At 38.9% G+C, this 27,187-nt stretch overlaps 1 protein-coding gene across 4 annotated transcripts in view; it reads left to right on the top strand.

The window, feature by feature from the left end:
• Positions 1 to 27,187, top strand: part of ctdp1 (CTD (carboxy-terminal domain, RNA polymerase II, polypeptide A) phosphatase, subunit 1) — a 64,355-nt gene that overhangs the window by 19,456 nt on the left and 17,712 nt on the right. For 3 of the 4 annotated variants that reach the window (XM_014998504.2, XM_088010092.1, XM_088010093.1), the window contains one exon: positions 12,443 to 12,675. The exons of the other annotated variant lie outside the window; for it this stretch is intronic. In XM_014998504.2, coding sequence (XP_014853990.2) covers positions 12,443 to 12,675 — 233 coding nt within the window. The remainder of the gene's footprint in view (positions 1 to 12,442; positions 12,676 to 27,187) is intronic. 4 annotated transcript variants of the gene reach the window in all.

The following is a 27,187-nucleotide window of genomic DNA, read 5'->3' on the forward strand; positions in this document are numbered from 1 at the left end:
AAAAATAGTCAACAGATGTTAAGTCGGGCGAAAAGGGCAGAGCTTTTCACTTATTAATGTTAGAAATCTTTTTATTCTTTGCTACAAATGATCAAATCTACACTAAATAAATGCCGTTTTATTGCATTTTAGGCTACAGAATATTTGTAATATTTAGAAAAAGGAATTAAATTATTTATTTGCATCTTTTAATGTGTTTCTAATATTGCATAAAAAGACTGAATTGGGTAATTTTCTTTTTATCTGATTAATCGTCCAAATAATTGAGATGAATAAAAAACTAAAATAATTTAGTTGCAGCTAAAATTGACTTATCAGATTGCTGTGAATTTCACACCTTTAACCCCAAACCGCTTGTCTTCTTCAGAACAGAAGTGCCTCAAAGTGTGCGCATACATAAAATATGCAAAGTGTTGATGTTCCCCAAGACCCCCCATTCGGTTCCTTTTCACGTGTTTCTCCATATGCCAGCATATAAAAAAAAACAATAACAGCAGTCTAAGATTAAAACTGTAATATCCTAATAGATTGCACATGATTAAAGTGCCTCTAAATGGGAACTATATAGTTAAAAAACTGCTAAAGGGAGTCTGTTGAGTAGAAGCCGGATTACTACACCCAGTTGAGAATTGGTTGAAGTGTTTTTTTTTTTTTTCGTCCCTCACAGACCTCTAAACAGGAACACAGAATTCTCCTCAGAGTTGTGAATAAAGCAGAGTTTCTGCATGTGTGAGGAACATGAACATGCGCCTGGATAAGTCCAGGAAGCTGACTCTGTCAGACAGAAGCTGAGTGGGCGAAGTCACGCGTTTCTTTGATAGTTAAATACGAGGTCAATCAACTTTTACTCTCAGAGCTCGAGTCGTTCCGCAGCCCATCGGTTCCCAGGCTCTCACAGTTTCTGTCGTTCATTACAGCAGCTTATGTTTTCCAGCAACACCTCCTAATAGTCTTCGTCAAACTAGTCTCACTGATTCGGGGGGTTTTTGCCGCCTGTTTAGGGCTGCAACCAACGATTATTTTGCTAATTGATTAATCAATCAATTATTCTGACGATTAATCGATTAATCAGATACAAAAATTGGCATATTATACAAATTTTTCATTTAACCACTTAAACCGTTTTGTGCAATATTAGAAATAGATAAAAAAATGCAAGTAAACAATAATAAATTTATTAAGTGAGAAAATAAACAATGTATTGCCTAAAATGCAATAGCGTACCATTCCTTTAGTACATCTGAACTGTGTGAAGCCTAAACATATTTACACGAAAGGTGTATATGTATTTGTTGTACAGTTTTGGCTTAATTACTTGTCTGAAAAATGTTTTTTTTTTTTTTTACCCAATGAGTTTTTCTTAGTCAGCAGAATAATCGTTAAAGTTAACGATTATTCGGTTATTACATCAATTGATGACTATTTCGATAATCGATTAGCCCAATTAATCGTTTCAGCCTTACACCCGTAAAACCAGTAACATTGCTCTCTGTCTGTCCTCCCAAATTTTAAAATCTTATTATTTCTGTACTCATTTTTGGTGTACTTCATAGTTTATATCATCTCTCTCCACTTTTAGGTCATTGTCTCATATTTTGATCAACTAAACACAGGGATTCCAGAACAAAGGTGAAAATGTGAAATGATGCAAAGCCAATAAGCTGCAGAATCTCAGTAAGTTACAGGGAAAGTCCTTCACACATATGCAGCATAGGCAGCATATGTCCAACTCAGTATACGGCCAGCATACTGAGTTCCTGGCTGTGCCCTCATTTCCAAAAACGCCCCAGAGCTTCATGATCTGAAACTGCAAACAGCCCCCTCATCTCCACACATCGACTTGCGAGATCACTGAAAATTTCAGTCAAAAACAGATTAAAGTTTGAGGTCATAACGTGAGAAAATGCCCCCCGCCACCCAAAAAAAAACCTTCCAAGGGCTATTAATACTGTAGATCTCCCATCTGTTTTTCCAAAATCCAGTTTTCTCCGAGTGGAAAACAACCCCAAGCCTCACTGTTTGGAGTTGTGCATCGTTTGCAAAGCGATGCGTCTTTGCAGTGAGAAGTTTTCACACCTCTACTGTACTGTGTCAGCAAAGCTGATGAGTCATGCTGTAGCTCGCCGAGCGGATCTGTCAGGGCTTTATGGGCCTCTCCTTAGTTATCATCGACTCGCTCATGACTTACTCGCAGGAGCGTAAACACAAGTTATGATGTCGGAATGGCACAATTAAATTAATCTAGCGAGTCTGTCGGATGGTTCAGTTTTGCTGTGATGGAGAGGATCCTGAAGGAGAGTTTTTTTTTTTTTAACTCTCTTCATGCTGAGAAAGTTCAACTTTTTCATGCAGTCGCTTCATTGATGTTCAGACAAACCGACTTTCCTAAAACGTGAAACTTGACTTTGAAAGAGGATTTAAAAAAAATTAAACTGTTTACTTTTACCTCTTCATTTCTGGATCAAATGCCTTGACAGCATTTGGTCAGTTCTCAAACTTTATTAAATTCTGCCTGAAAAAAATCTCATTTGGCACCTAAAAACAGAACAAGCTGAAATAAGGAACTGGTGATAGTGGTCTATCATTAATGTGAGCTTTGGACCGTGCAGTTTGACATGGAGGCCATGAGAGACGAGACTCATTAAGTGTTGGATCATAGGAGGGTTTTTTTTACATGGCCCTCTGTTACCATGATCACAGCTCACACTTAGTGGCCTGCAGATATTGATCTCTTACCTCCTCTGTGAGCTGTACGAGCTTTTCAGGTGTTACTGGGAGCCAAGAGTTTCTGCATGAATTTGCAGTAAATAAATTTTCTAGGAATGTGTTTATAACGGCAAACATTTATCTTTTTTTATTATTATTATTTGCTCTACTGTTCAGCCATTAAGTCTGTATTTTGTCTGTTCTGGTGGTGTGCTCCACATACTTTTTGTTGAACGTAAACTTGTCTATAGTGACACTGCATTAATATCTGTTTGCATGTGCGTTGAATAGAGATCATCGCAGTGATGAATTTCCTGTGGAAATGTTGTGAAAATTGGTTCATTTGGTCCAAATTGAAAAATTCCACCAATCAAACTCAAATATTTGATCATGTTTTTGTCTGATCTTCTCTCCATAACTAAAAGCTATGAGATTGTGCTAACGGCGACACTATTTGGTCAGTTTCTGAAACACTTTGACTAGGGATGTCACAATAATAAATATATCAATTAATTGCATGATAAATTAAAACAAACTCAGTAATTTCCATTGGCATGATTTATTGTGTATCTGTTTTTCTCTCTTTCTGCCAAAAACTGGATGATAAAAGTCTTCAGTTTGGTGCTTTGGTCACAACTAGCTCTTTTTTTGAAGGATAATTTTGTTTACAAAGACTTCAAAATGCATTTTATTTGATGTTTTGTTTATTTTGGATATTTAAAATGTCTTCCAGTTCCAGTGTTAAGTGTTCACTAGAATTTTAAGTTTTCTGATCTTTTAGAGTGTGTTCTTGCATTATTACTTTGTCATTACCTTTATAGTACTTAAAAATCTACCAGTAACGTTTGGAGCAATTTATTGTCCAGCAAAATGTGTTCTTGTGACAGGGCTAACCAGACCGGACTTTGTGGAACCAAGAACCCCGTCAGATTCAAAGTCATCCGTTCCTCTCAAATCCGATGCTCAGTTAGAACTTAAGCAAGTCGTATTGGCACATCTTAACACCTAAAGCTAGCCTTAAGATTGACGTACTGATCAACTAAACGCATCAACATTAGCTAATTCTTGCTCTAGCAAGAACAGATGTACAGGTGATAAAGTGGCCTGTGAGTGTTCAGCTTTGTAAATTTAGCTTCAAGTTCAGATTCTTAAATAACTTATTTTTTTATTATTATTAAATCTCCATCTGGTTCTTCTCATTACCTCTCCTTTGAGGCGCTGCTGCTCATTCCTAGAAGTAAGAGAAATGCTTGGGGAAATTTTTTCTTTTTTTTCTTCGGAAATTGTAAAAATTAAATGGAAACAAAAACCTCACAGAGGAAGAAGCCACTGCCTCATGTGGTTGCTCGAGCTTTACACCATATTTGTAAAGCAAAGCAAGGCTCTTATATAAAGAGACGCCATGTAGACAAGATGTAATATCCTTCAAAGACCCACAACATCGAGTTAATCCCCCCAGAGGGATGTTTACAGCCAGGTAGACACCTGCTATCCTCTGCTAATTCTTTTTTCTGATACTATTCCCAGTTCAGAGAAATTAGCAACCCTTCTAATTAGCTGTAATTTGTTCAGAAACATTTCCAAACTATGCAGTTTATACTCATCTAAGAACTCTCTGGTATCTGATTTTTCACCCAAGGCTGTGCTCTCCATCTTTCTCCTTTTTTTTTTTTTATATATATATATTATTTCATCCTTATGTAACTGGCCTCAACTCACCCTCAGCTGCAAGTGTGGCTCTTCTTTTACTGAGTCGGTGTTGGGGAGAGAGAGCCAGTATCATCCTGTTTGCAGATCGTCTTAAGAAGTCTCATTCTGAAACAGAATCAGAGTGGTCTCCACGTTCGGAGCGGGAGCTTCTTCTGCACGTAGGAGGAAGCGGGCGGAGGGAAAATGTGAATCGGAGCTGGGATTGTTCCCGGCGGAGTGGCCTTCCATTAGGATGTGGATTTGGCCTGAGAGCTTACAAAGCAGGTCAGGAGGATTTAAGCTAATTTCCTGTCCCATCAGGATTTCAAGCAACCTTTTTGCTCCAACGAAGGAGTCCTTCCGGTCCCACTTTGTGTTGTCGTTGGGCCTACCTCCTGCGTAGTTTCGTCAGATTTTGACGCTACACCAAGGCTGCAACAAACAGGGAGTGTAGTTTGCAAACTAGCATGGACCACACACATCAGAAAAAAACACGACCTCCAACAACCCATAGGTAACTCTGGAAAAATGTCGAATTTTTCCAGAGTTTCATGCCTCTGGTAAGACATTAACACACCAGTGGATGGGAAAGTTAGTTAAGTCAGGACGTACTCTGCAAATGTTTCCATTTCCCCAATAGTTGATTATCTTTTTTTTTTTTTCTTTTTCAGAAAAGCAAAAAAAAAAAAAAGATTTTTTGTGCTAACTTGCAGAAGTTATTTCGAATTTTGACGTTTCCCTCTACTTTTTCCTAATCCGATACTTTAAAAGATTGATGAGATTCCACCTCACATGTTGCGTTTTCATTGTGCATAAATTGACACATATTGTAATCTCAAATAAATTTGCTTAATGATGGAAACTCTTGCTTTTTAATTTAAAAGATTTTGCAGTATCATCAGGTGGTCGAAATTTGTGTATTTCACAAAACTGCAATGGAAACACTTTTTTCCCATCCTGCGAGTTTGTATCCTACATCGTGTTTAGGATACAAACATGTAGGCGTTGGCGTTCTTGAACACGGCGCAGCTTTCTTCACCACAGGACTCACAGCATCACATAGTTCATCTGAAGTCGAGTTTCGTCATTCAGACGTGTTGAATCCACAGCTCTTCTGTAAAATAGCCGACTACAATTTCCACAAAATGGCACTCATTGTGACTTTTCGACTTTTGGTGAATATCAAAAAAATCTTTGCACACATTTGTAATGGAAAAGCAGCTACAATTATGCACCACTTTGTTTATCCCAAGAAATCGCAGTATTGCACACCGAGGTTTGTGTTTTGAAATTTGATAAATGTTGGAGAAGTTCAGTTGGTTTTAAACATTTTCATGGAACTGTAAAAGCATTATGTACAAAAGCAGGACTTTGAACAATAAACGCTAATTGGATTTATAAAGAGACTCTCGCTGAGATTTCCTGCCTCGTCTGTTCTGCCGCAGGACATTAATCCAGATTTATTATTCCTCCCTCCCATTGGCTGCCGTGATTTGTAGAAACACTCGTGTTTTCATTAACAGTCAGACCTCGGCTAATAAAATCACCTTCAGATTACATGCAGCTTGTTCTCGTCGCAGGAGAGCTGAATCAGTTTGGTGGAAATGTCGCCCTATTTCTTTTACCGTTTCTCTTTTTCCTCCTCAGTCGCTGTGAGCCACAACACTTTCCCATCGTTGCATGGCATCCTCAGAATTGTGCCTGAATAATGAAACCCGTTAATTAATAATGTGGCTTAGCTGCATGCCTACATAGGTTATTACTTTGTCACGACTCACAACGACGAATGGAAAAGCTTCTGAATGACATTAATTTCACCAGACTGCAGCCTGGCCAGCGATATCAAAAGATATTAAGTGGAAAAGTAACACAGAAGAACAGAAACTTATTCAAAGTTCGGCGTTGGCCAATAATTTCCTTCAAGTTGGCCCGCGCTCAGCTCCGAACGCTTTTGCTCTGGGCAACAGCCACTCACTCTTCTGACTGTTCCAGCTACTCCTAATTGCCGGCTTTCATTCCAAAGTAATTGACTGTCATCTACTTTCCCAGCAGATGAATCTCTGCCTGCCACAGTTTCCACCTCCAGCTGAATTTCATGCATACATTTTAAACATTGGGTTTGCAGAGATTATAGGTGAGTGTTTCGGTGGATCTGCTTTTATCACGTTTTGAGGCCGTTTCGTGTTCGCCCTACTTTACGTTACCCATCAGGAGGGAGGCAGGATAGGCACACACAGATGGGCGATGAATTCATTTCATGAGATGAGAGGACATTGGCTTCACGAGATTGAACAGAAATGTTAGCTGTGTAAGGCGTCTCGACTTAGATTGAGAACTGTGAATACTTTATACCTTAAATTGCAGGTTTTTAGCTTCTCTGCTCTTTTTCTTGGAACATCTTGCAAGCTGAACAAAAACTGTCGGAACAATTTTCACTCAAGGCTTAACGCAAAATAAAAAGAAAAGAAAATACGACAACGGATATTCTATCAAAAGTGCTTGTGTCTTAAATTGCTACTGTTTTTCTAAGATTATTATTGCTGTCTGAACTCCTGCACTCCCAAATTAATTTTGTTTTATATATTTATAATCAATTTTTGTTTCATCGGTCTACTTGTCTTTGATCCCGTCTGCTGCTGTCTTTCTTGGCCAGGTCACCCTGAGTGAAGAGGTTTTGATCTCAATGGGTTTTTATCTGGGTAGTGAAGGCTTAATATAAATAAGACATGGGGCAACTAGAGTCACTTAACTTTACATACATTTCCAAGGCCGAAATCTTCTTCATCACAGACATGAGGTGACGTCTTATGAAAAGCTTTGCTGGACAGATTTCTCTTAACAAAAGGAAAGTCAATCATTCAGAAACGAATCAAATCTACATCATACAACTAACAGAGGCTTCGTGTGTAGCATAGCATGTGTGTTACAGAGTGTTGTGCATAAAATAAGTGTCCGGAAACCTGTAAGGGGATAAACACATTCGTGACGTTTGAGCAAAAGTCCTCTGACCTGGTTTGCCTGTACGACCCATCGACTCATTCACTGTGTTTCCATTACAAATGTGCGCAAAACTTTCCGCTGTCGGAGAAAAAAAAACAACGCAATTTTGCTGTTGCGGTCTTTTCATTAAATAAGAAGTGCAATTAAAGTCACACCTAAATAAGTTTAGTCGCACGATAAGTCGTTAAAAAAAACCCTGGCGCACAATCATCATCCACCCCTTTCTGTCTTCTTTCTTTTCTTCCAATAGTAGCATCTGGTTATTGATCTTTTGACTCGAGTGATATGAAGACAAGTGTTCCCGTCGCAGTTTTGCAAAATACACTAATATCAATATGGCTGAAAAAAAAAATTATCCTAGCGCAAAAACTTTTTATGGAAAACACTTGTTTTTTGTTTTTGTTTGTTTTTCAAAATTGGCGTGAACAACTAAACAAATTTACTTTTGTAATTTGAATTTGTACAATTATGCGACGTGGTGTCCATGTGCTCTTTGCCTTAAATCATTTGCCACACAGATGGTCTTTAATCGCTACACATGTCGCCTGTCAGCCGATTCGGGGTCCTTACCCATCTGGTTGGGTGATCTTGTGTTCCTCATGTGAAATGTCCGGGCTGAAAGGCATTCGAGGAAATAACGAAAACGAAGACCCGATTGAGTCAGACAACAGCCGTTCAGCCTCGTCTGAATCACAAAGCTTCTTGGCTCAAACTCAAAGGCGATGATGGACCTTCTGACCGCAAACAAATATCTGTTCCATCTAACTCTGCTCTCCACCTTTAGATAGACTCAGTGAGCCACGGGGTAGTTTAAAAAAGATCTCTGCCACAATCGTTCAGCAGTCTTTGAGCCTAAAGTAGCTTCTGTGCCCTGGAATCACACCTGACATTAGAGTTTTCAGTCTCGAGATGAAAAGCCTGCCTTCAAGCTGCTTTGAGGGTATGACATACTTTGCTTTAAAAAGTTTTAGGCTCTCTTGTGCTTGGCCTTTGATTATAGCAAGGACAAATGATTCTGCTGGAAGTTTGCTTCATTGTTTGTGGAGATTAATAGATTCATTTGTTTTTAAAGGCTAGTAATCACGGACAGAGCATGCTTCACCAGCTGTGTAGTTAATTATGTTGTCTTGAAGGTACCTGTAAGAGAAAAATGATTTCTTTTCTGAATGCGCAGACTATCGGCTTAATAGATTTTTTTTTTGTTGCATTTAAATTTGGGTTTTATCCTTAAAGAACCTAAATACTTAAGGACTAGATGCCAATTTACTGTTGGACTTTGTCCAAAGCCAAGATAAATGGGGAGTGTTGCATTAGAAAGGGTAAAAAATTGATAATTTGTATCTCGAAATTGCTATTCACAAACACTTTACAAAGAACAGCAGAAGCTTTTAAACTCTAGATTTGCTAATCTGGTAAAGACTGAAGGGGCTGGTGCTCACTGATCACTTTTCAGTTTTTGTTGTGCAAACGTTTCAACACCATCTGTGTCTTCATCAGAGTCGGTAGAGACATACCCCAAAAGACCTTAGAAAAATAATTCATTTCTGAGTTCCTCCATTGCCTAAATAAATATTACGGGCTATTAATCTGCTGCTCTTTTCAAAACGGCATGTTTATTTTTCAGTCTTAGTTTTATCTTTGTTCAGACCTCAACCATCTCCAGCTGCATTTCCATTGACCATATAATTGCAGAATTTAACATTTTGAGAAAAAAGATTTTGCTCAATGGAAACAAGCCAATTTTGAAAATACTGGGATTTTTTTTTCTATAAAAAGTTTTTGCAGTAGGATTAGGGTTTTTTGTTTTGTTTTTTGGAGTTTTAAAAACTACAGTGGAAACTTTTTTCGCATCACACGAGTCACATGACTCCTGTGACGCCCTATTCATGTTGCCACTGGCACAAACCATGAAGAAGACAACAGGAAGCAGTTGAATGGTCATGTTTTTGAATGACTTAAAGGATTAACAAATTTCTTAATTAATGGAATCACAATAGTTGTGGTTTTTCAACATTAGCGGAATATCGATGAATTTTTGCACACATTTGTAATGGAAACGCAGCTACTGAACCACTTAAAGTACAAGAGTCAGAGCATCAGGCAAACATCGACCTGAATGAAATGTCCAAATAATGACACATGCAAGGTCGTGTTACGTTTTTATCTCAAACAAGTTCAGGTTCAGTCATACTAACAAAGACGGTCCATGAAAGAACTGTTGAACATTGTTATTGCTTTAAGCAACCTTAAAGCTAATCCTTGACCAAACTTTGTCCACACCGAGCCGATTTCCCATAATTTCTGGTTCCAAAACCAGATCACTAATCCCTACTTCACTGCCTTACAGTCCTTGACTATTTTCTAAATGATCTCTGCAGACATTACATTGTGTTTGTTGATATTATGGGGAGAGATGATGTTTACTTTAATGGTGCAAGGAAATAAGTGCTGATCTTAAGCATCTCTATAGACCTCTTCAAATGCAAGGCAGAGACTTGGGGGAACTTTCCAGCCACTAAAAGCTTTTCTGTCTTTGACTAATATGGGTTTTCAGGACACATCATCAGGACGGTACTGAAAACGACATGTTTATGACACAATGTGAGAACAAAGACCTTGCTTGCCAACCAGATTAAAACTGCCTGTCTGCAGTTTGATTAAAAACAAAATAATAAAGCAACGCAGATATTCAGAACAATGTTTTGTTGATTATCTGACAAACCCAATTCTGAATGTGTTTGTACAGCGATTTATGAAGTCCAGAGGACCCTAAAGAGCTTCACACTACATTCAGTTAGTCAGTCATTCCCACGCTTTGTAAAATATATCCCATCTGTGGGATTCAGTGCTGGTTCTATTACGAATTAGACCCATTTTTGTGGCCCAGAGAGCAAGAAATTGTTTTAATAAAATGTCAGGGCGTGTGTCTTTGAACCCAGTCATGGCAGAAAGTGGGTCAATAAGCGCAAAAGTAACTGAGGTTACGTCTCTTTGACTCTTCTCGGCTTCTAACTGCAGGACACGGTGGTGGGGGAAACGTCAAAGAAATGGAACAGTCTTAGCCTGACAAAAAGACGAGAAAATGAAATGGTGAATTGATATTATTCTGGAAACAAACCAAGCTCATTTTCCTCTTTTGTTTGGATCTGTTGCCTGTAACGTGACGGACGCCTACAAGGTTGGCCTCAATCAAATCCGAGCAAAGCTGGAGAAGAGAACAAAGACGAGTGTTATTTTTTCCCTTGTTCCTGTATGGATTAGCTTACATTGCGTCCCTCCTGTCATCGACACGGCAGCGTGTGGCTGTAATGAGCCTGGCGCGGAGCCAGAAACGTTCGTCCCTCTTCATTCATCGTTGTTTTGACCAAAGAGAAAGTGATTGAAACGAGTTGATATTTAAAAAGCAATGGGTTATACCCGTTGATATTGATCCGAAAGCTGTCAAGAGGCTAACCCGTTTGAACGGGTCAGTAATGATCAGCTTAAGAAATGACCGGCTGCCAGGTGCTCCGCTTCTTCAATTGTCTAGATTTTTCCTTTTGAGTTGATTAACTGTGTTCTGTGCAGATTATTATTATTTATTTTTCTTAGCACAAATGACTTTTAGAAGATATTTAGTGGTGGGACTCGATTATAATTTTTTATCGAGTTAATTACAGGGCCTGTAATTAATTACACATTTTAATCAAAAACCATATATAGACAAACTAAGCAATACTCTCAATTTAAAAACCCTGGTTGCTAAATTAGTGACTACACATTAGTTCAACAATGGAGATATGTGCTTTAATCTGTTATTTAGGTTATTCAACCATTAGATCAAATTGTTACTAAACCTACTCAGTTTTCCAGTGTTTCAGGAACCCCGGATCATTCCAGGAACTTTGAAAAAAATGTTTCCCTTAAAAATGTGGAGGTGGACATTAGTGTTTACCTCTGTTCTCCTGCAACATGTTTAGCATTGAGATGTTATTTTATGCTTAAATAGCTTCACTGATAGGCTAACTCCTTTAGGCACTACTTGAACACAACAATAGTATTTTCCAGCGTCCAGTCAGATCGCTTTTTGAAGCAAAAATTAACCCAGCGATGAGCCAAGAGAGGAGGCTTTGTCGTCCATTGCTGTTTGCTGATATCGCTTATGCTTCAGATTTACGAGTGTACAATCTTTTGTTGTGTGTGTGTATATATGTAATATAACTCTATTAATTGCATTAAAAAGAAGAAGAAAAAAAAGCTAAAAATTAAGGCCCCGGCCCTAAAAGTATCACAGATGTCTCTTCTGTCCTGACAGAATGTACGAAGCTAAAGAGTCCACCGCCGTTTATTATAGATATGATCCACGATCGTTTGAGACTCTTCTAAAAATGACTATAACTGCCTAGTTTAATAGTTCAAATACCAAATATACCTTAATATGCATTAATACACACAGTGGAAACCATCTCAGCACCACCACAGAAGCTAGCATCAGCAGTCTTCCGTATTTCTGCCAGTCAGTATGAAGGAAAATACAATGCTGTCTCTGATTGGCCACTTTGCAAACGCCAGCCAATAGGATGTGTTGAAGTTTCTTAAATTTCCACCCTGGATTTTCCTTCAATATATTTCAGATATGCCCTACAAAAAATTAGGTGAATGGAAAAAGTTTTTACAAACAGTTTGGAGTCACGTTCCACAGACAAATCCACAAATTCTGAACCGTCCATAAGTGGTAGTCCAGTGTATATCTTCTTTGTTCTCATTAATGCTGCCAAATATCCTACACACACCTTTTGTCCTGCTGATTTACTGGATATGTGACGAGCATTGTTCCAAAAAGAAATGACACACCTGTTTCAGCCACAGCATCATGGGGCCCCAAGTTCATTTACCCTTCAAGAGTTCACTAGACACATCTCAAACTAGTTGAGTTATTTAGTTACATCTGGGTTGTAGAAGACAGAGTCGAGATTTGTGTTCAATGTGTTAATGCTGGTGTTACTAAGGAGTGGAAAAAAATCCAAACTAAACAAAAGCTCCCCCTCCAAAACCAAACCCAATTCAGGTGGACGACATTTTAGGAGAGGAGAGCGACAACGAGAGCGAGGGTCGAGGGAAGGAGAAGCCGGGCAACGAGGATATTGCTGAGGAAGAGGAGGAAGAGGAGGAGCAACCACAGCAGCAGCCAGAAGCTGGAGAGTCGACAACATCAGGGCCCCCCTCTAAGCCAGATGGAGTGGAGGAAAGACTTCAGACCTCACCTCCCAGTGACTCCAGTTTGTCAGAGAATGCCCCAAGGTGAGGAACAAATGTCATGTGGCAGTCGTCCTCGCCAAACTGGATATGATAGCGTCTTAAACCAACAGTTGTTATCCAGTCATACGTGTTCAGAGATATAATGCAAGGAGTACAGGCATCCTTACTAAGTCTTAAATTCATGTATCTACAGCTAAGGCCTTAATATGTATTAAATTCATTAGAAAATATGTAAGTTGGCCTTAAATATGTTAATCACAGGTCTTAAATTTTGTTGTGGCTGGACTATTTAACCTAGAATATACTATATAGTTTATTTTTTCCGTGGGACTTTTCTGTCAGCTAAAAGACCAAGTCACACACAGACGTCTTCATTAGTTTCTGAGACGTAGAAGTAGTTGAGGCTACCGCTAACTGACTTCCAATAAACCCCTGTAGCTAGCTAGCTTTTTTGCACCCTTCAATGAGAAATGTAATCATTGCCAGTTGGCTGGACGACATTTGTCTTCGCCTTTGGCTCACTTCTGCTGCCAAGCTACATGAATGCTGTGCTAAAAGCTCGGCACTGCTATTTATAATATGTTAATTAAAAAATAAAATTTCTGTTGTGACACAAATCTTAAATTTTATTCGTAAAAAAGGCATTAAAATATTTGAATTTCATTGGAAAATATGCACGTTGGTCTTAAATATGTTAATCAGAGGTCTAGAATTTTGTTGTGGCAGGACTATTAAATCCTCTATATTCTGCCTTATTTTCTCATGGAACTTTTCTGTCAGGTAAAATATTAAGTCACACACAGTCGTCTTCATTGTGATCTGTGACTCCAGGTGGTTGAGGCTGCTGCTAACTACCTTCCAATAAACCCTTACAGCTAGCTTTTCTCTCTTTTTTTTGCGTCTATCATTGCAAAAAATAAAATAAAATAAAAGCACTTGCCAAATTTAAGTATAAATTTATCTCCAGTTGGTTTGTCTTTGCCTTTAGCTCACTTCTGTTGCTGACCCGTACGATGCTACATCCATTCTATGCAAAGAAGCTTTGCACTTCCACTGTGTGAAATGTGCGATTTTCTTTTGTACATTTCTGTCGTGCTCTAGGTCTTAAATTTCATTCCTAATTATCTTTTTAAAAAGGTTTTTAATAGTCTTAAATTTGAGTTGGCGAAACCTGCAGAAACCCAGGAATAAAATCTTCAGGTCACACACTGTCGTAGCTGATGTTGACGCTCACCACAGACCCCCTGCTGGGCGGTGGAGAGGGGGGTAAAACATGGCTCATTATGTGCCCACCTTCCAAATATGCTGCATGTTTCCAGGTCCAGCGTCTCGGTAAGTGACAATTATCATAACACACCACTTCATCAGCGTGTCTGTGCCACAGCCAGACGGTCTGGTCCGTTGCCATGGAGACTAATTCCAAACAGACAGCAGGCATTTGAAGATTTCAGAACATAATTATGAGAATCTCCTGTTGCTGAAGGACAGGACGGGCCGTCAGTCTGCCACAGCAGATGATTTTCACCGTCTCTGCTGCGTTCTGAGCAAGAGAGATCTTCTCCTGCGAGCTGCAGTTCCCTTAAATTTAAAAACTCCTCAATGACGGACAGCACTGGACGGTTTTTGTAAAGCCGTACTGTTTAAACTTTGATTAGAGGGGTAGGAGTTTGCCCGTTTTATAGGTTTTTTTTAGGGGTGTAGCGAAATGTGATACCAGGAGATATTAAAACATTCTTGAGTCAGTTTTATATTCTCTCTGAATGATCAGCTTATGTTTTACCATGGTAAAAATTAAAATGATCCAATCTAGTTTGTTAAAGGTAACTATATGTGCTTATTGAACCAAATTTGATTCATTTCCCTCCTATTGTTTGTATTGGCTGTTCTCCAATTACATCAGCAATAACCAAACAGTGTCATAAAAAAGCACAGAAGGGTTTACATGAGTCGGCTCTGTGTCTTGTCCTCATCTGTTCATGAGGACAAAATATAGTGCTGAACAATCAGGTGTAAAGTGAACCTTATTATGATTAACTAAAACTAACAAAATAACAAACTGAAATTTCATTAACTTAAATAAATAGAAACGGTCCTGAGGACCTTAGCTAATTTATTTCCAGTACCAGCTGTGTTTCCAATTGACTTTAAGTTGTTTCTGGTGAGTAATTAAGTTAAATGTTGTAAAAAATACTGGCAAACTTTGGTTGTGTAATTCTTTCACTCTCAATCGTCACTGTAGCTCAATGAGAATCCTTGGCTTTTCTGAAATGACAGACTTTAGCGATCGCCGGGAGTCTGTCGGCTTTGTTTCAGTATTTGTGCGTACCAGCGTTGTGCAAAATATTTTCAGTAGGTATTTGTGCGTCGTTTTTACAACTGCATATTGCAAACAATCTTCAACTGGAGCTGCAGAAGAAGAGGTTAGTCTTCACATCACAACTTTTCAACTCGTGACTCCCGAGTTTCAGCTTCACCACCCAGAACTAACAAAGCATTAAATGCAACAGTTCTTTTTTTTTTTTTTTTTCTTTCCTCACATTGACACTGAGAACCCTGTCTGCTCGCTGTGGTTCAGTATCCAAGGTAGTTCAGACATGTCACGCCATCCATCACCTGGTCTGGCACCTTTGGCTGTGGCTAATGAGTCAGGCCCGAGATGCACCGTCCACAGTGTTGTTTACATGCTGTTTAAACTCTCTGGAAGTCCGTCTCCGGACTGCTCAGAGACAGAGAGGAGCAGCTCTTGATTAAACGCCCTGACACACCGGGGGAGAGGTGTGAATCTGATTTGGGGAGAGCGGTGCGGACACAAATTGGCAGGTGGGTGTTTGGGTTCTGTATAGAAAGACACCGGTGTCATGGGTTCATCATATGAGCCAGAGCTAAACCCCTGCTGAGCCTGGAGCGGTCTGATTGTAGAAACGTGATGTTGAGACAATAACTTTCTAAAATTGTTGTAAGGTTTGGATTACGCAATATAAATTCAGCTGTCAACAGACACCGGCTGAAGTTAGGTTATAATGATTTACTTTAAATCTAAGAAGAAGTCCGTCACATTAACACATTTTTCTGGACGATAAATTGTCCCAATAATTATTGCCATAAACAATAATATTGTCGTTCTGAGATGATTTTCAAAAAAATTTGTTGATAGTGGAATATGCGAGTTTGCTCTAAGATGAACAACTGTTGTGTAGAACACTTAATATCCAAAACAAAAACACAACAACCAAAAACAATAAACAAAATGGAATCAAAAACGACACATAAAAACCATAAATAAAAGGGATTATCAGGTCTCTGTAAACAAACTTGCCCTTCAAAAATATTAATTGCCAGATTGGAAATTGTCAAGGTCATTTTAGTTAATTATTCGATTGATTATTGCAAAAGGCTTACATACCGTTGCTGGCCAGTGTCATCTCTTCATTATATTACTGTCAAATAAAACACTTAATCTCTCATCTGACAGGCTCACTGAATGCCAAAAAGTACTTTGTTTCCTGCTGGATAAACAGAATTGTCAACTTAAGCTAGAGGCAAAAGAAACTCGCAGAAGTCGTTAATTTAAATGGACTCTGACACGTGGAGCCGCCCCATCGTCCCCGTGTCCAGTGAGCCGTCAGAGATTCGGTTGATCGTCTCTCCATGCATCCACATTCGGCTCCTTTCTGCCTCAGACCTCCAGCCGGCCCTAATGGCCGCCATTCTGTCAGTCTCCATGCCCGGCTCGATCGCTTCCTTTTATTTGCTACAAAACAGCGCTCACATCTGTTGCTAAGAGACCGCGGCGATGTGAATGTCTCCGTTTTGTTCTCGGCACCATTCAGGTTCTGCCGGGGCCAGCCGCCGCAGGGGAAAGCGGAGCGGCGGTTTCCACTGCTCTTTTCTCACTGCCGCCCGTCCAACCGACAACACGCCGGAGGCATTCGGTTTACGCCGCTAATGGCAAAACGACGCTAATGTCCAGCATGTCACTTTGTAAATTTGTCTCACTGATGAGAAAATTAGTGCTACGTGAACAAAGAAGGAAAAAGGGGGATTTTATAAAAAAAAAAAAGATGGAACAAATGTTTTGTGGAAATACTTTTTTTTTTTTTTTTTACAAAAATCTTCAACCTACTTAGTATTTCTCTTTAAGAACTATGAATGGCATAATTCATCTTTAAAGGTTTGATATTTTTTTAAAGGAAGGATTATGATGATTATGAAGTTGACATTTTAATCTGTTGTAGCTGTTGTATTAGCGGTTAGCATTGCTAAAAATATCAGTTTCTTAGTGTTTCTTTTCCCCTGTGGAGTAAGAAGAATTGTACCTTAGATGGAAGAATCCTGTAATAGTGTCAATATTACCTGATCCATCATGTTCCTTGACAGACATCATGGGACTCTTCAACAGGAAAAAGCAGAGTTGTTGTTTATTTACTGAAGGAGGCTGAAGCCAAAGCACCTACATACTTGATGCTTTCTGCGAAAACCAGAACCGTAGTAACGTCAATGTAGCTTTTCTCTCTTTAGCCCTTCTTTAAACGGCACAGGTTCACTGGGTTAAATGAATGTTACTTTTTAAGTGGGTGAAATGTAAGATTTCTTCCAAAAAGTTAACGGTGAACACAGAGATAAATGTCCAGGCCTGTGTGTGCCTTTTGTGGAGCAGGATGCCCAGCACTGTTAGCAACAATGTCTGGTTTCACGTGAGAGTCTGTCACTAAAGCGCTGAATGAATCCGTTTGCATTAACACGTACCAAGCTGTTGTCCATTTCCTCTGCAGAACAGTGACAGCGTTTAAGTGGGTTCATTGCTAATGCACTTTATATTTCTCCTAATAAACATTTAAGGCATCATCTAAAGTCGAGCATAAAGTGCTTTTAACGTGCATCCTGCATTCGTCCTGCGCGCTGCTGCCAGGGCCGAGTTTCTGAATGACTTCCAAACACACTGAGTGCATTTAGGAATTCACTATGAAGCTAATGTGCTTTGAGCATAAACACTTCCATTACTGTCTCCTGTAATTAAATGCGGTGCAAAAACACCAAGTTTGTACAACTTTTTTCCAATCAAAACTAACCTTGAACCGGCTCAGCCTGGGCTGCCTTGAACTTCCTGTCTTCATATCGGGTCTGTCTGTGTCTTTAAAACCGAGGATATGGAATCCTCCACATTTATTGGCACCTGTGGTAAGTGATGTGTGAAACGCTGCAAAATGAATTCATCTTCACAATCTCACACTGAAATATTTAGAGAAATGACACATCTAATTGTGGTATGATGCTGTACATTCAGTTCCAGATTTAGGATGACCATTGGTGAAATTGTTGGTTGGCCTGACTTCCATCCATCCATTCATTGTCTTTACTCATTAGAACTTATACAGTCTAGAAACTTTTGACTAGTATTTCATGACTTTGTCTCTCTGTGGCTTCCTGTCCATTTCGTCATTTTGTACCCTGGCAGTTTGGCTCCTTTCATTCCCTTCAAACATAAACTGCTTCCCTCCTCTGTGAGACTTTGTTCAGCAGGGAGAAATTTTAAACAATGTCCAAATATTGAATATTTAGATCAAAAGTCTTTGTGTTTTTGACATTGTGGGTTTCATTTAGACTTCAAATCAAATGTTGGAACTGTAACAGTGAGGGCGTGGCTGGCATGTTTCTATTAAAACCTTCATAGCAGATACAGGTTTGGTAGCCAAATACCATAAAAACATATTTAGTTCAAATCGTTTCCATAGTTTGTTATATTTTCAGTTCAGCCATCTGCTTGAAAAGGGAGGGGAAAAAACCCTTCATTTTAACTCGGCTGCCATTTATATTCACACTCCTTATTTTTTTCCCTCATTCAAACCTGACAGGACTTTTATTAAATAGGCTGAATGCTCGCACATTACGGCATATATAAAGTAAAGCTGCACTCATTGAAGCCACCTTTTCACTTCAGTTTCATCATCCTAATTTGATGCACCAAAGAGCACATGAGCTGAGCACCGACTGCTGAGGCATTTGGTTCAAACTCAACTGCTTAAATTTGTTCACAAGCTGTTGAGATGCTTCTCTCTTTCCGTTCCATGTTGCATGTTTGCTTAGACGGACATAATTCTCCAAAGATTTCTTCTTTTTTTTTTCTTCTTTTTTTTTTACTCTTGGCTTGTTAAAACGTTGCAGCTCTGTTACACAGTTTATGCTGTTGGGACTTGTGAGAAAAGCGTATCTGTAAATATTGCTTCATTGGTTGAAATCATCAGGGTAGTTTCTAATTTTGCAAACAAAAATCTGCAAAATGTGGCCTTTTTTATCATCCTGTTTTTACATGAGCTATATCTGGCATCACCATACCTGGTCTTTGGAGGGCAGCAGCAGCTTCAGACATTGGTGTTGCAGAGCCTGAAGGCTCCAAGCTGCTTACATGGGAGTCATAATCGTATTCTGATGTTTTTAGTCAGATTTTTATTTGCTTGGTTAATTTCAATAGCTCAACTAAATGCATTGGTGTTTTCAGATGTCTCCAGTGAACTGGTCTTAGATAAATCTGTCTTTTGGTCACATTTATCCCCAACATAAACATGGGATTGCTCATGCTTTAACTCTGCGGCTTTTCTTAATTTTAGATAGATCTGAAATTGCATAGATTGCGATTTTAGATCTATCTAAAAGATATTAGAACATTGCAGACTGTTACCAGGCCAGGTTTTTTAGTGGAGAGCCTCATCTCCTGCAACTTCACCAACAAATTAGACCAATTTAATGAGTTCTCCAGTCTGCTTTTGGGGTTTACTGAGCCAAATAGTTGAGGGATAGATCATTTTTTCCTCCTCTCCATGGACCCTATCAGATTGGATTTTATTAAAAGGAGATGAGGGAATTTTAATATTAGCTGCCCCCGGTCACCGGGTTTTTTTAAGCCAGCCGTCCGGCGTTATGGGTGAATCATTTTTCAAACACTCCTGACTGCTTATCACAGCTGAAATTACATCCTGTTTTTCACCAAAGCTGCTGCTGTCTCCATAATTTAAAGCCCATCCTCTGATTCAGGCACACAATCTCAGAAGATGTTGGGTTTTTTTTTTTTTTCTCTGCTGATTTTTAGCAGCTCAGTGTGAAAATTGGCGTCAGCGTGAGACTGGAGAAGGTTGAAGGAAGGCAACGCCATTATATATGCCCGTTTAGAAATAAGGAATAAGGAGCCAGATGATTTTTGTTTTCATATTTTTTTGAGGGATTGACGGAATAAATGATCAATTATATTTTCACAGATTTTAGTGTAAATGTAAAATATTCCAGATTTTTTTCTTTGTTTTTAATTTGGCGTGTTTCCATTAAGTGGGTTTGTTTTTGACAGAGCAGTTATTTGTTCAGTGGAATCAAGCGATCCCTGCTCCTAACGAGCAGACAGCCTGATTGGACAGTCGATTGGATTAGGCCGTTTGCTTTGCAGCAATCTTTCATATTAGTCGGGTATGTGGCCCCATGAGGAAGTATTAATGTTTTCCAATAACAAGGTAAGATTGTGTTCACAAGATGGGATTTGAACCAGATGTGTAAGATGGTAGAAAAGATGGTAAAATATTTGTTTTGTTTTGTTTTTTTAAGTGCTTCCTCCGTTGACTGCTGAATGTTTTCCGTCATCTTTCCTTTTTTTTAGTCCCAACGTTGGCAACACTCAGATCAGTTTGTTGCACTTCCACACGTGTGCCATCAGTCCTCCTCGTTTTTAATTTCCTGTCTCTCTAGGTGTCGTAGAATCACTCATGCGCCCAGCCTCTCCCCTTACCGTGTTCCTCCAGAGAGCTTTTTTTTTTTTTTTCTCCGCTTGAAAATGAAAGTGTGAAACTTGCCGGCTCAAGTGAGCATGTTATTACAACGTCGTCAGGACGGAGGAGACGGACGGAGGCAAGCGGGTTGTAAAGTTTTCCATTAAGGTTGTCAGACAGCAAAGTGTGAAATTTGAAATGCGTTTCGTCTTCGGAGGAGCTAATATTTGGAAAATCTTCCAGACCTCAGTTCTCGTTGGCCGCTGGCTCCGTTTGTTGTTGCTGTATCAGGTTTTTAAAGGGTTGCACATCTCGTCTGTTCCTGCCTTTTTTTTATCACATTGTCTTCTGAGTGATATAACTCACTCACAGCGAAACATTATTTTTGCCATGAATAAAATCTCTCTGATAAAAAAGATGATCTGAACACTGAGTGAAAAGGGAAATGATCCTCAATTTTGAATAATTGAAATGTTCTAATTTTACTTCCATTACTGAAACTTTTTGATTTATTTATTTTACACATTAAAATAAATTTATTTTGCACATTAAAATAAATAAATGACTAGTAATGTCTGGAAAACATATTATGACACAATATGGATAATTATATCTAAGATGGTAAAAAGTGATCTTTCCTGTTTCCTCTCATTTTCTCCCTTCATTCCCCACCGCCATTTTTTAAAATTCTAACCAAATTTGAGGCATAGTAGCAAAACACTGGACTGCTGCGCTAATTGCTAGCTTACCAATAAGTGGGTTGGTTGATGCCACCAACTTTGCTCAGCTGGCCGTGGGAGACTGAAAGCTTTTCCTCTGCCTACGTCTCCCAGAATACTGTGTGATTATCTTCAGACAGTGAGGGGGGAAAAAAGCATTTTCATTTGCTTTAAGTCAACTTCTGGTATCAACTGTAAGTGGCTGAATTATCTCCTTTAGTTTACAGTCAAGTTCTCCATAGTCCTGCTAATGCTAATGTTGCTCTGGTATGAACTTTTCAGTCCCAGCATTACGTTTTGCTTGCACACAGACTAATACAGTAAATCTCTCTTAGTTTCAGTTGAACTGTTTGTGCTGAAATCAATAGACCAATGCTAGAATTTATGCTAACACTTCGGTTGTTAATGTGAATCCTCATAATTAGCACATTTAATCCTCTTAATCTGAATGTGCGATCTCGGCGAAAGCCTCAGAAGAAGTTCGGTCATCCTTAAATTGATAATTTAGTGGTTAAACGGCGTCCTGCGTCGTTAATCACAGCTCAGATCTGCAGAGGTGCAGCGGAGCATTAAGTCATGTCTTCCCTCTGGCTGCACATATTGTCTGATTTCAAAGGGCCGCTGCAGTCGGGAAGCTGATTAAACATGAATGAAACACAGAAGTTTAAAAACAAAACAAAAAAAAAAAAAAAACACCTCAGACCAAAGAATGAAGTTGGTTTTCCCTCTCGGTGCATTGCCCTCCTATCTGTGTGCTTTCTCTCTCATCAAACATTTCATCTCGCTGCGTGTCAGTGGATGATAAGTCTTCTGAAATGAGTTTTGACTCCTTTGAGTGATAAGAAGCTCAAAGGAGCTTACTTTTCTTACATTTTAAAGCTTATTTAACACCTCCTGACCTCTGTTTGCTCTCATGTTAGCTTGAAGGTATTGGAATCAGCATTGCAGCACTTATCTGTTAGTAAATCTGACGTTAAGATTCTATTATAGTGAATGATTTCGGCTGTAGCTCATTACAAACGCACGGACGGACCTTCAGAATGTTTGATAAGCCTCTTTGAAGGCCTCCTATAATTAAACATGCATTACCTGCTTTAGAAAAGCACAATGACTCTGCGGTTTGCTGGCTTCTGCTGCTGATCTCACTAGCTGACCATATAATTGCGCAAATAGGAAATATGAATATAAATTAGCTTAATGGAAACATAGCATTTTCAATAAAAAGTTTTGGCGTTGGGACGATGCCGGGGATTATTTTTGGCCATGTAGAAATTAGTGTGTTCCACAAATCTGTGACGAAAACACTTTTGTCGCATCGCACAAAAGTGTCGTTTCTGCTACTACTGGCAGAAACGACAAAGAAGATGACAGGAAGTCATCTTGCTGTTTTTTTTTTATTTATTTATTGTGTAGACAAACTTGTTCAAACTTTCTTCTTTAATGGAGCAATTGCAAAATTGTGGGGTTTCTTTGACATTCGCAAAATATTGGCAAAGTTATACTTATATAAGTTATATTTGTATATTTTGGGCTGACATAGTATGTCACCTGTGATGGCAGGTGAGAGGAGACATTTGGAATACATTTCAACCCGTCAGCCATTCACTGTCCCTTACGTAACAAAGAAGAGTTTCAGCATGAAGTCCTTCATGTAGCTTTTACATCCTCCTTTCCAACTTGTTTGGATTATAACAGAGAAGTTATTTCCCAGTAATGGCCATTATTAATATTTAATTCTGCTCTGTAAACTTAGGTTGCTACTGTATCTTTGAGTAAATTTCTTTAGGAAGCAGATCCTAAGTACCGCGTCAGTGAGAGCCACTCTGGAAGTTTCACGTTATGGAAGCCCGTTTTTCCTTGCAGAAAACATTAACGACCATCGATCTGAGTGGCTACATTAACACGAGTCGATCTAAACGTGGTGTTCTGGAAGCGGTGTTGCAAATACAGTAAAGTCAATATTTGTGGGAACACACTTGGGTTTCTGGATAAGTTTTGTCTATATGCATTTTAAGGCTTCTGCATAATGTTTCCCACATAGATGATTATACTCCGTGTTGTGGCTTTTCATTTTCTCAAGTGCACTGAGCCATTTGTTTCTGGTTTCCTCCTCCACTTAAACACTCCTTCAGTTCGGCTCAGCAAAAGTAACCTGGGTTACTGGTTCTGGTTTTTAAAGGAAAACTTTTTAAGATTTAAAAACTTTTTTAAATCTTTTTTTAAACCAGTTTCTATGTAAAAGATATAGTGTGAACAGTGAATTAGCGTATTTGCAACATTTGTACAACATCATTTTGACTGTTGCAGCTGTTTCAAGCAATGCTAATGTAAAGCTAATGCTACAGACCCTGACTTCTATCTTGTTTGGATTTTAGTTGAGAATTTATTTGATGGTCATTATTAATATTTTTATTCTGCTCTGTATAATTAGGTTGCCACTGTATTGATTATCTTTGAATAATTATCTTTAGAAAGCAGATCCTAAGGGCTAATGCTACAGGCATTAGCTTTTCATCGCTAGTTTTAGAGATATATAAAAAAGATGTTTTGTAAATGAAAGTTCCTTACTGCTGCTTTAACACATTCATATCATTTAGACTGGAATGTTTTCCATTTTGTTGGTCCAGAAAGTGTTAGTCTATTAAATCCTTTCTCCACTTTATCCACTTAATGTTTGATTTTCTTCTTACAATGATAGAAAATGAAAGCAAGAAAACAGTGGCCAATGTTTCCCCAGCATTTTTTTATTTGGGATAATAAATAGCATAACAGATTAATAGTGTCATTTCTGGAACTCATAAATTTTCAGTTGTTTTAGTATTTAGTGTTTTAGAAGCAAAAAGTAACAACTAAGCACCACTTCTTTTTGTCCAGGTGTCATCAGCTTTGTTTTAGAAATCCCTTTATTAAACTGCTAATTGTGCTAAATCATTACAGTCTATAGCTCCTCAATGGCATCAATCATTTAGGTTGTGATATATGAAAAGTGTCATAAACGCTGCACTGTGGCCTATATAAAACCCGCACAGCAAAGTAACAGGACTCTGGGTAGAAGTGCAACGCTTGCACTATGTTGGGTTATATAAATAAACTGCAGCAAAAGTGAGAAAACAGAGACGATGGCGAGGAACGCAGCTCACCTTGATGAACGGCACACAGTGTGGAAGTAATATTTCTGCTCTGACTTTAACCAGAATAACCGCTCTCTTCCTCTTCCCAAGATGCATTTGTCATCCCCCCTCCACCATCTTTCCAGCAGCATTCAGTGCGTTCTTCATTTCTTCGCAGGTAGAATTCATTAGGCTAAAATCCCTGCTAATGTTGGACAATTTGTCACAATTAGAAAGATGAAGTCCAAACTGTTTCCTGAAGAGTTCACGTCTGAAACATCTGAGTAACTCTCTCTCATTATAAAGAAAAGTGAGTTCTATTTTGTTCATTAACAGAGTCTCACTTGAAAAGTCCTGAACTGCCCCTTTAAAGGGGATCCTACGCATTCTGGAAAAGTACTGGATTTGATTTAAGTATGAAAAAAAGAGTATATCTCTATGACAAAAAAACATATCAGATTATGGAGAACTTACTGATATTTCAGTAACTTTGTGCACTAAGGGGAGAAACATAACATCAGGCCTTCATTTCTGTTAATCATGATGAAAACACAACATTTAAGATTAGAATATTATATCAGATTAATTAAAAAAAACATTTTAATACAGAAATGAACACTTAATCAACAGTGTGTTTAATTCCTGCTTTAAGGTTATTTTAAGAAGGTACTTTGAATCTGACAAAGAGCCTTATTGGAGTCCATAAATACAGGAGGGTCATTTATTTTCCTTGGCGCTGATTGGTTCTGGTTTGTGTTCTTTCTTGCTCTCTCTTCCCTCTTTCAGTTTTATTTCTTTTTCTCTTTTTTGTCTCTTTCTCTATCTTCTTTCTTTCTTTCTCTCCATTTCTCTCTCTGTCTCTCTCCCCCCATTCTTCCACTTCATATTTTTTCCAGGATATTTGACACCAATCCACTCTAGAAATGTCAAATTCATGGTGATTTTTTACATTGTTAAACTCAACGTAAAATAATAACTGCAAATTTACATCTTTTAGAAACTCTAAAAATGTCCACATCTGAATTATGTAGGAACCTGCTGTAATAAGCAACATTAAGCAGTGATTTATATTACATCAGAGTAGGTTAGCACTCATTAGCACCGCTCTGTCCCTCTCTGTAACGTTGTCAGAATTAGTCAAATGGACCTTCAGGACAGATGATGGTGCCTCATTTTTAAAGGACCCTGGCCGTCTGCCCATCAGGCTGGGTGTAGGTAAACCGTCCGCTGTGTCGGGTCAGTGACCCGATGTCAGCACTTCCAAACCACGTCGTTGTTCCCACCAACTATTCGTCAACAACAGCGGGTTTGTCGTTGGCCGCGGACCCTGACCACCCACCAGAACGCAAACCTCCCTAAATAAATAATAGCTGCTTTAGCCGGTGCCGTCACTCACCGGCGCTCCTTTTCCTTCAATAAACAGATTGTGCAGCCAGACCAAATTACCATGCTTGACATTCATCACCTTATCAAATTGCAGAGCAGCTGCCCCCTCACAGCTCAGAGCCCACTGCTGGGGCTGATTCTGGTTGTGGGCTGTACATAAGTGCTACTTGTACATAAGATTAAATGAGCAATCCGCACTCGGAGGCCAAGATTCATTATTTGAGAATTCATCTCAGAAAGGCATATTTTCCCTTCCTGCACTCAGACGTTCATAATTACAGCTGAGCGGCGGGTTATTCATCTCCGCCTGGTCACATCACATATTTAACAGGAAGTTGTCCTTGTCCTTAAAAGGCCCTCCTGTTGTGTTCGTCTAGAATAAATATGTTGCGTTGCAGACAAAGCCGATTCTGTCATCTTCCTCCTCTTCAAACAGGAGAAAACCACAAACAGCCCAGTCAGGCTGGTTGGTCTCATGTGTTTTTGCTGCCTTTTTGTTCACCGTTTGCTTCAGTGGAGATGAAAGTGGATATCTTGGCATCCGGTGAATTGGCCTAACTGCGCTCTTTCTTCCTCTAACTCTCCGTCTTGCCTTGCCTCCTCTCCCACCTCTCTACCTTTTTTTTGCGCCGCTTCTCCAGCCTGTAGTTCTGTGTGATTTGGGTCTGTTTGTTCCGCCTGACTGATTGAGAGCTGCAGATCCTAAGCAGCGGTCTGTTCTCCCATGTTTCTGAATGGTAATTCAGTGTGAATCTTTATCCCTTCTGAGTCATTATGTAATTACAGCTCCAGTTGTTTACCGCTGTCCTACACGGCTTAATTTGGCGAACATAATAACGAAAGACATGTAGCAGCAACTACTTTTTGAAGTTCGGATATGATGCTTTTCAGATGCACCTATCAGAATAGTCTGGCCCAGTTTCAACCCACAGTATTTGTAAAGCTGTGAACTGCCATAAATAGATACGAGGTGATTTATTTCTTTTTAAGAGCAATAATAGGGGAACATAAAGTTACGGTAATTACAATATTTAGCCATCTGCCGAATTGGAAACCTCAATCGGAAGCCAACTTCAGCTCTGTATAATGTTTATACATGGTGTGAAGTTGGATTACAATAAACTCTGTCAAAAGAACACGTTTCTGTAACTTATGGAGCTTACAGATATTGTATGCCAACAATAATGCACTTTCCTTGACAATAATATTAAAGAAAGTGCTAGGTGACTAATAAGTGTCCAGCATATCCAAGACTAACGTCAACAAATTTAATTCTAACTCTAGCCTATCCATCGAGAATCTCGATTTTTCATTGTTGTACTCATCCAGCTCTTTTCCTCAGACCTTCTAATAACTCAACCGTGCTAGGCTCTTTTTGTGTTTTTGAATTCACAATAATTTTGGATCACTTTTTAACCAAAATCTTAGTAAGGAAATGAAGAAAAAGGTTCAAGAAATGAATTTTACTTCAATTAAAGTATTTAATCTTCACAGTTAGAATCAGTAAATTTCCAAATTCTTCTTTTCTTTCTTAGTTGCCCAAATTACCGTTTAACAGCCCATAAAGCCAAGACCGGCTGCAGGTAGAACA

The sequence above is a fragment of the Poecilia mexicana genome, unplaced genomic scaffold (genome assembly GCF_051168715.1).
Source record: "Poecilia mexicana isolate PSO_F unplaced genomic scaffold, ASM5116871v1 scaffold_11, whole genome shotgun sequence".
Taxonomy (NCBI): Eukaryota; Metazoa; Chordata; class Actinopteri; order Cyprinodontiformes; family Poeciliidae; genus Poecilia; species Poecilia mexicana.